Source organism: Benincasa hispida, chromosome 1 (assembly GCF_009727055.1).
Source record: "Benincasa hispida cultivar B227 chromosome 1, ASM972705v1, whole genome shotgun sequence".
Classification (NCBI taxonomy): domain Eukaryota; kingdom Viridiplantae; phylum Streptophyta; class Magnoliopsida; order Cucurbitales; family Cucurbitaceae; genus Benincasa; species Benincasa hispida.
In genome coordinates, this window is record NC_052349.1 from 16,495,631 (window position 1) to 16,505,955 (window position 10,325).

Genomic DNA, 10,325 nt, shown 5'->3' on the forward strand with positions numbered 1-10,325 from the left:
TTGTCCCTTGTTGTTGTTAAAGTTCAAAGCATGCCTGGAATTTGTTGTTAAATGCATATCTAGTCTATTTGATTGTGAATGTGTTAATTTGGTCACAATGAATTTGGAACGATCTTGCTTCTGTTCAGAGGTACTCTTGATAAGAGTTCATTTACTTCCCCTCTTGATATTTATAGATTTTTCTAACCTATCCTTGTCATCTTCTCTCACCCCTTTGCTTGACAACTTCTACTTAAAGTTATGTCTAAGTGACCTCACAAGGTGATTTTTCACCTTAGAGTTAGTCACCTTAATTGCACGCACTAGCTCATGCTTCTAAATGTCCATCTACAAAGTTTCTTCACCTCAGAGTATGCCACCACCTTCTATACTTAGTCAATTTTTCTTCCCCTTTCGCCTCCTCCTACTTCCTACTTCTACTTATGTGGCTACCATTCCTGACTCACTTTTCCTACTTTACTTTGGATGCATGGCCCCTCTTACCATATCCTTTCTTACTTTGGATGCATGGTTCCCATACCATGCATTTAACCTCCCTTCTTCCTCCCTTCTTTGGTTTTTGTCTCCCTTCCAACACATGGTTTCTTCCCAGTTTATTTTTCCTAAGTGTTTAAGCACACTCACCTTTCCTATTTTCAAGTATGCACCCAAAACATGGCTCCTCCATGCATCCAATGTAATCTTCTATGCACCCAAAGATACCTCTATTACTAAGAGGTGACAATCCTTTAAGTAATTCTCAAATTCGATGAGTTGAACTTACTTATGTGTTGTCCAACAGTTAGCCAAAATTTCATCATAGACAACCATGCATTCAAAATACTCCTACTATGCATCCAATCATGTGTTCAGTGCATCCTTCCTTCAGATGATGTATCCGAGACCAATCTCTTGTGGTCATGTGCCCAAAAGACATCCTCTTAGGTCATGCATCCAATGTCTCATTCTTTTGCCCTCATTATGTGTCCAAGATGGTCTCTTATCCCAACATGTGTCCAATGTGTCCTTCCTTGGCCCAAGCATACACCCAATTGCTCCAAAAAGTAACTTGAGGTAATATGTTGTATATGCACAAGTTCCCTTGGTAAATATTCCCTTTATCCACAAGATATGAGCCCAATATGTCCGAACCATGTGTCCAACCTTAGGAAAATCGGACGAGTTGAGCTTGTCTAATCATGCTACAAAGGTTGAATCTGGCTTTTTCTTAGGAAAATAAGAAATTAGGTGAGTGAATTGAGGAGCCAAAATTTTCATTGGAAGATTTCATGGTCACGCATGCATGGAGGGGAGAAAAAAAGAGCTTGAGTGGCTTTCCATTTAACCTTCAAGATAGCCTAAAAAAATTTGAAAATTTCTTCCTAGCTTCTATCCTAATACTATAAATCACACTTTTTAGAGAGAATAGTGAGTTTTCAAAGTTGTTTCAATTGGTATTTTTGGATATCAAGAGATTGTTCAATGGTAGCTTCAAACTGGCAAGAAATGATCCATTTTCAATATAGTTTCGGAGTGAACCTTTTCCTATTAATTTTTATAGATCCGAAACATGCTCATACCCTCTTTTCTAATGTATTCCAGTATTATTTCAAGCCTAGATATTTAACATTTTCTCCATCCATCCTCACGGTAGAGATGATAATACATTAAACGGTAAGGACAATTCTCTCTAACTTTCAAATTTTCTTATTCTTAGCAAATCTAGGTATTTCTTTTAGAGCTATTCAGATCTCAAAATTTTGATTTTAGGTCTGAAAACCATAATAAAAAATGGTCCAAAACAGTCCCTAAAAAGTAATCTAACATTGTGTTTATCGGTTTATGCCATATTTCTAGTTTTAGCTTGTTTGATATCAAAATTAAAATGTGTTGGTTATAAAACTTTGTAATCATGACTAGTAACTTAGAGTTAACCAAAAAGTATGTTTAAGGCATTAAAATGTACTTTTAGGATGTATTTGCATAAGTTGGTAAAAACACTATTATTACTCGAGTTTTCAATTTCTTTCATTTTCTTAAATTTTACACATAATTTTCATGTTTTTTTTAGGTATAGATCAGATGCTAATAATATAAAGATTAAGATGTGAGATTTATATAAGTAATAATTTTATTAGTTATGATAACTATGATAATTAATATGTAGTTTAGGTTATCTAGATTAGTGTACTTAGCTAGCTCAACTTCCTTTAGACAACTAAATTTAATTTGTCAAAAGCTAATTGAAATCATGATAAATGTAATATAGGAATCTTATAAGGCATTTAGATTTCAAGCTTAAGGTAAGTGGATTCTATCATAAGTTACTGAATTGAGTGTTTTATTATTGTGTTGTTTAATTGTATAATTGTATGATTACTTGTAAGTAGTTTCCACCATATGCTGCTAATTAAATATTTTATAATAAAGATGTGATTTATGATTTTTGTTGTGGTTGACTTTTATAAATAATTATCCATTGAATTAGTTTCTTGAATTGTGATGTGTTGAATCTTTGAATTCGATTATTGATTATGATCGATTTCTATTATGTTTCTTTTATATATGTTTGATTGAATGTTGTTGACTTTTGACATTTAATTAATGTTTGAGAAAATATGTTACCGTGCATAAAATTTTCACGATTTTCTGCTTCCCATGATTTATGATAGCATGTTGATTGGTAATACATGTTTAGGTTAAGCATGTCATAATTGTGTTTTACATTATATTGAAATCTATTAAGCAGTCTTATGTGTCATGGAATTAAGTAAGAATATGTTAGGCATGAAATACCCAAGCTAAGCAATTTATGTTACGTAGCAAGGTGCATGATATGATAAATATTGTACAATACTTATCATATTGGGCCTAGGAAACAAAATTAGTTCATGTTTATATTATGTAGTAAGATGCATGATATGATAAGTATGGTTTCTACTAAACAGCTGGGCCTAGGAAACGAAACCAAACTAGTTCATGTTAATAATATTTATAAGCGGCAATTACCTTGTAAATATTCCATGAATTGACGATTATGGTATGAGATATTTTTGCATAGCATGGCGTCAAATCAAGGATATGAATATGTATGTAAGGATATGCAAGCAAGTGTAAATGAGTTCAGTTAGATTGTCTCATGATCTATATGTTAGGATATGTTATGCAAGAATGGAAGCATGATGTGTGTGATTGAGCATGAAGGTTCCTTATGATGGGAACCATTTACAGGCTAGTTTTATACTATCTCTCGTGGTTTTATTTTTTTTAGGTAGTCATGTAGATGATGATGAGATCGTCGAGGATGATCTTGGCATTAAAAAGGAGTCATGAGGCAATTTGCCAAAATTTTAGCTTAGTTAATTTAAACTCACACATTTGTTATATGTTTACTTGATATTTAAAAACATATTGTTATTTTATGATTTCTGTTGTTAAAATTTAGTTTAAATTTTATTTAGAAATGACGTTTTATGAGTAATGATCTCTATTAAGTTAATTAAATATACGTTAAAAATAAGGGTCATTACATTTTGGGTGTCCTCTATGGCTTGCAGATGGCTGTCGAGTTGGGGTGCTTGTGAAGAAGACCCAATCAATGAACTTCACTTTATCCCTTTTTGGAACCATTTATGATAAGAATTGATTTGAAACTCAATATAGAAAAATTAAGATTAAAATTGAGATTTTAAATAATGAATGTTTGAAATAAAAACAGGTAGAAAATAAAAGTTCAATTACTAAATTTTAAATCGCTATTGTATTAATTTTAAGTTCAAGAGTATATGGAGTGGAGAAATTTAAATATTTTATTTCTTAAGAAATTGTTACTATATTCAATCTTTAATACCATATATATATATATATATATGCATGTTACTTGAAAATTTAACCTAAATAAATAACATACATTATAGTTCAATATTTTCAATGATAATTCTTGTTGATATATATTTTACCATCAAAGATATTCTGTTAATATGCATGATATTTTATAGCTTTTCTTAATCTTAGAAGTTTTACATTTTAGATCGATGTCAACATTTAATTCAATATCAACACTTCACTCATTTTTGTCGCTACCCCAATCACATGATAAAGTGTTGTTGGACCATTGTGTTGGACTACAAAAATTTGAGGTAGTATAGAAAGTTTTTCATGTATTACTTTCTTTAAACTAAATGCACGGAACATAAATTTGAATATAATTCAATGGATAAATTAGGAGTCATTTTACACGTCTAAAATCTAATATAGTTATTCTTCCTTTCTCCCAATTTCGAATTCAAAGACACAGTAGTGGATTGTGAGCCAATTTTTCAACTCTTCTCTTTCCTTCCATCCATTCGTCTTTTTATTTACAACCTACCTCAACAAAACTACCTTATTTTTATGTTTTTTTTTGTTCAATCAAAAGAAACCTACATATTTTTCAAGAAACCCAATACCTCTGACTGATGCAAGAGAAATTTGTCAACTTCCAAGTGATTGCAATCTAGAATCAACACCCAAAATGAGGCAGATAAAGAAGCCAATTTATACAAGTCAAAAGATAATGAGATATGAACAATAATCACAAACCCAAATGAATATACTTTATCAACAAAATGACTGTAGTTTCAAAATCAATAGATTCTATGAACTTAATAACTTGAGGAAAAGAAGAAAAGATGTTCTCTTCTTCATGATTTAGTAGGTTCATCCTCATCCTCAGTTTCCCAACTCAGATCTTCCTCTTCCTCTGCCACACTCAACCGCTTGTTCAATCCAATTTTTTGTACACTGCCAGAAGCAGAAATGTTAGCTTTGGCCTCTTCAATGGTTCCAATGTCTTCAATTTCATCCCATCCAAGTTCTTCTTCCCCAGCCTGACTGGAAATTATTGAAATGTCACTGTCTTTGCAAGAATCCCCACTGTCTCCTCTTCCATCTACAGCCATTTTCTCCAAGCTATCATCAATCTTCACATTTCTCTCTCTTGTTTTGGCACTCTCTGAACTGTCATCAGTATCTCTCTTCTCACTACTGAGAGCTCCACTTGATTCCAATTCAATATTCCCTTCTTTGTCATCATCTTCTTCAACATCCCAACTCAAATCTTCCTCATCTTCTGCAGAAATGGCCCTCTTCACAAGCTTAACTCTGGCTTCTTCTGCTTGTTTTAGCTTGTGAAGCCTATAAAAATACCTACTCCAGAAGACATCATGGCTGATTGTACTTGGAACGACCGTCCTGTATGTCTCCCGAACATCTTCACTCTCTTTAACCAAATCCTCAATTTCTTCTTCTTTGTCTTCCAATACGAACCCTAATTTCCAATTTTTGTAATTTTCTATATCCTTAGGTTCCTCCAAATATGTATTTAGGTCTCGCTGAATCGCAATCAATTGTGTATTGAACCTATTATACTGTTTGAATTCGAGATTTCTAGTTTTGCCTAATTGATTTGACGAAAGAACAACATCGCTGCTATTTTCATGATTTTCAGAAACAAGATCAGAAGCTAAAAACGTTTCCCTACCATGTGAGATGATCTTTGACGTCGATTTCCAGACGGCGCTTCCGATATCGTCTATTACTTGGCCGACCGACTCCAGAGATTCCTGCGCAACGGACGCACCGACATCGAGCGTCGTCGGAAGATCCTTCACGGCACGCGATGCGACTTCACGGATCACCGACGTCTCCATCCTCAATCCGGATCCTAACTCCTCAAGATCATGGCGGTAGTTCGAAATTACAGATTCCGACTTGGAGGCGATAGTCTTAAACAGGCCGCCGAAGCTCCAACCGGAACTCGGATTGGAGAGATTAGAAACCGAACTGACGTCCTCGTGTTCCTCCTCGGAATCGGACTGTTCCGACGCTCCGTCGCCGGAGAAGACGGGAAAGAGATCCATTGGAATGCGAGGTTTGAAACTTACCGAGAGTTTCCTGGAAAATATCTGTCAGGCGAGGGGCAAAAGTGGAATAAGGTGTATTTATCGAAAAATTTCCGGTGGGCAATTTATATCAAAGGATTTTTTTAAACTAAAAATAAATAGTATTAACAACAATTAGTTGAGTTAGATTTTGATAGATTTAGTTAGTTTTCTGGTTTCTTTTTTTTTAAAAAGATAAAGCTAAATAATGTTCCTAAAAAAACTTAAAACTGGCTTTATTAACTGAACCAATGGATTTTTTTTCTTCTCTTTTTTGATATATGAACCGATGGATTTATTAAATTTGGGTTTCTTTAATGTACTAATTCAGTTTCGACACAACGAGGGTTAATTAGAAGGTAAATGGTAAAAAAAAATTATACCCTCAAATTTTTAATGGTAAAAATTAGACTCTTAAACTTCAATTAATATTAAAATTGGATCCCCAACTTATAATATTTGTTGAAAATATACCCACAAATTATACAAATTGAATCTTCAAATTTGTACAATTGTTACAATTAATACAATTATGTAAATTTCAATGTCCAATTTAACAAAATTTTAATACTTATGTAAGTTTGAGAGTACAATTTTTAAAATTAAAATTTAATGGTATAATTACAATTACCATCATACTTTAGGGGTGGTTTTTGAAATTTGTCCTAGATTCTTTTTAGGAAAAAACAAATACATCTGAAACTATTTAGGAAAAAAGCTGTTTAGGTTAAAATATTATTTTGGTCTTCATATTTTGAAATTTGTTCCTTTAATCCCTATATTTTCAATTGTCCAATTTTTATCCTCATATTTTCAATAAATCTTAAATTTAGTGTAACAACTCAACTTTTCAGCATTTAGAATAGAATGTTACTACATGCATGCATAAAACTTAATAAAAATTTGAACTTTTTTCTCAGATAAGACAAAACGATCTCATAATCCAAATAAAAATTAACAAAATCATCGTTAAAACAAATGCATTCTTGCCCTAACAGGGCCATAAGAAAGAATTTATATGGGGAAGGGTTAACTAATTCTCCAAATTTTTTCCAATTTACCCTTGTGCTCAATTAATTAAATAACGTTTATTTAATTAATTAGCATATTAATTAAATAACCATCTATGTATTAAATCCAATTTAACGTATATATATTTAATTAACATAAATAAACATCGTGTGTTTATGTGCACCGCATCTCTATGAATTTAATTGATAAATTCTTTATAAATTTGATTTGCTTGAATTAAATATTTGAATCTCATTCAAATATTTCTCTCCAACTTAATTTAAATTATAGATCACATCCATAATCAATTACATATTAATCACATTAATATATAATTTCCTCAATTTGATTTGAAAAATTTAAATCATTCATCTTTAATATCTTTTAGTGAGCTAACAAGGAGTCCTGGTGGACCTACGCTCCAACGATATGAGATTAATTGGCTAAACTCATTAACCAAATTAATCAATATTCGTTAACTGTGGGTACACTCCACTAAAGAGCCACAACTACAGATATATTTTTGTATCCACGGATATAGACCAATAATTGCAAGTTAGTCATTCACGAGTGTTCGTAACGCCAATTGGGTCAAATTATCGTTTTACCCTTGGGTTACCTTTTACTCATTAAGTACCAGTGCTTCTTTAATGAACATCCTGTTTATGATCCAACCAATAAACAAAAACCCCTCTCGGGTCAATGAGAAAGTAGGGCCATTTATTCAAGTCCCGGAGACACCACTTAAGGGAACACTCATCTATTTACCCTGAAATCAGAAAAGAGTGAATTTCATCTTGTATTATTATGCTCCTAGCTCCTCACTCGGTCTTGTCCCCAAAATGATAGGCTTATTGATTTCGGAAAACTAACTATTCTCACCCATACAAATCAAAGGACAATCCCTCGTGAACAAGAGATCATAATACACTCAAGATTAAGACTAAGTTGACTAGGTCATGCAATTGAAATAGGAACCTAACTAGTTAACGTCGTTATATCTACTGGTTACTATTTTGTGGTCCAATCTTATGCAAACTCATTGCATAGGATACTCCTACTCGCGTTCATCTACACGAACATGTTGGATCATTGCGTTTGTATCAAATACAAAGTGGACCATATCCACAGTATCACCTGGATAAGGTACCCAACCTTATCCCTATACTATAAACCCTTTAGGCTATATCTTGAACATTAATCCCTATATATCTCAATATACAGTTCAAGACTTATAAGACAACTTTGGATGTTAGTTTATTGTATTTAGGGTTATTAAGACAAAGTAGAATATAACACAATCAATAACATTTATTGAATTAACATCAATAACTCTTTATTGATGACGATCAATTAATAAAATCTACTATCTACGAGTTTTAGGGCATAAAACCCAACAAACCCCCACTTGAACTAAAACTCTAGTTAGTGGGTTGTACATAATATCAAAATCCAAAACAACGGGAATATGGTAAATAAATACAATAAGCTAGGGCATCCATATACCTATTACACATCTCCCACTTGCCCTAGATTATAAAATGTACAAGTCTCGCAGACCTAGATTTTCTAGATGACCCTCAAACACTTTAGCCGAGAGAGTCTTCATAAATGGATCAGTAATGTTGTGCTTCGAGGCGATCTTTGTAAAGGATCACATCTCCTCGTTGCGTAATCTCCCGTATCAGGTGATACTTTCTCTCAATATGCTTTCCTCGTTTGTGACTGCAAGGTTCTTTAGAGTTATCTACTGCCCCACTGTTGTCATAGTATAAGGTGATGGAAAAGTCCATATTTGGAACCACTTCCAAATCACTTAGGAACTTCTTGAGCCAAACTGCTTCCTGTGCTACTTCACAAGCAGCTACATATTCAGCCTCTATAGTGAAATGTGCAATGCATCCTTGGTTGACACTATGCCATACTATAGCTCCCCTGTTTAGAGTAAACACTGATCTTGACATGGATTTCCTAGAATCCTTGTCAGTTTGGAAATTAGAGTCGGTGTATCATGTAAGGATTAAATCCTTAGCTCCATACACTAGCTTGTAGTCCCTCGTTCTCCTAAGATACTTAAGGGTGCTTTTAAGCGCAATCCAGTGCTCTAACCCTGGATTATATTGGTACCTACTAACTATTCCCACTGCATAATAAATTTCTAGCCTAGTGCAGAGCATAACATATATTAAGCTGCCCACAACTGAGGTGATAACTTGTAGAAATACAAGTTATTGTAGTCATTTACTTAGAATAATGAGGTTAGAAAAGCAGAATATACGTTAATTTTACTAGGAATTCATGCTTAAAATGATACTTGGGTTAAATACATTCGAAATCCCTGTTGACCAGTTATCATGAGTAAACATGCGCCAAAATCTATATTTTGAAGTTATCGTAGGAGTTGATTGCATGTGTTGATCCTGATGAAAAAAGTTGATCACATGCCTTGGGATCTTTAACACTGACCCAGTAGATATTCTGCCTTAGCTTCAGAAGGTTAACCATGATGGCAACGTTGATATTCTCACCTACTGTATCAGTGATGGTGACTATCTAAGAGCGGGATTACCAAAGCAATCAACGAATGACTCTATATATAAAGCCTTGACGCAAGAGACAAAGAATCTAGATTTTGCCTGAGTTCTCCACTTAAGACAAATTTCTGTGATCACAAACGAAGAAAAAAGAGATATTATTTTCTGAGAATCCTTCATCTCCATCATTCCTTCCGATTGACGACCGAATTCTTGTTGGAGTAGAGCTTGAGAGATCCTCTCCACTTCATTCTGCCATCAAACACCAGTAGCCTTAACAATCACCTGTTTGGCACTAGAGCTTGCTGAAAACAACTTTCCATTCATTTTTTTCTCATCTTTATCAGTTGTATTACATTTCGAACTAAGAAATTATTTCAATTGTAATCGACACTTTTAGCTTTATATATATATTTTTTACACATCATGACTACATCCATTATCTTCTCGCTTTTTACCATATTCTTCCTTATTGCCATGAGTAACTAATTCTTTATGGGGTAAAGGGGAAGTTCAATATCATGAGCTAAGTTGAGAGGCAAAGAAAATGCTTGCCTATAATCACTCATTTAGTCAAGTAGCTATAATCAACTGCCTAAAAGGGTAAGTAGTTATGGAGCTCACTAAGCAAAGTAAGAAGTGGTTTTAGAGATAGAAATAACCTTATGACTAGTGCAACATCATTTATGTGTCATAGAGATATGAAAAATGTGGCTGGCCATCGAGAGGTATGCGATGAATGGATGATACGATCCTAGATTACTTTTGATGTCAACTTAGAGACGATATTGGATTTTCCCAAACATCGTCTTCTCCATTCATTTCCACACACGTCAAAAGCTACTGATTATCGCAACATTCTCAGATCTAGTTTCTATAT

At 33.5% G+C, this 10,325-nt stretch overlaps 1 protein-coding gene across 1 annotated transcript; it reads right to left on the reverse strand.

Annotated features, from left to right (window-relative positions):
• Positions 1-4,448: 4,448 nt before the first annotated feature.
• On the reverse strand, positions 4,449-5,980 carry LOC120070312 (BSD domain-containing protein 1). The gene has a single exon (XM_039022234.1). It carries the CDS (start codon positions 5,877-5,879, stop codon positions 4,662-4,664), a length of 1,218 nt encoding a protein of 405 aa, XP_038878162.1. The 5' UTR covers positions 5,880-5,980; the 3' UTR covers positions 4,449-4,661.
• Positions 5,981-10,325: the final 4,345 nt, after the last annotated feature.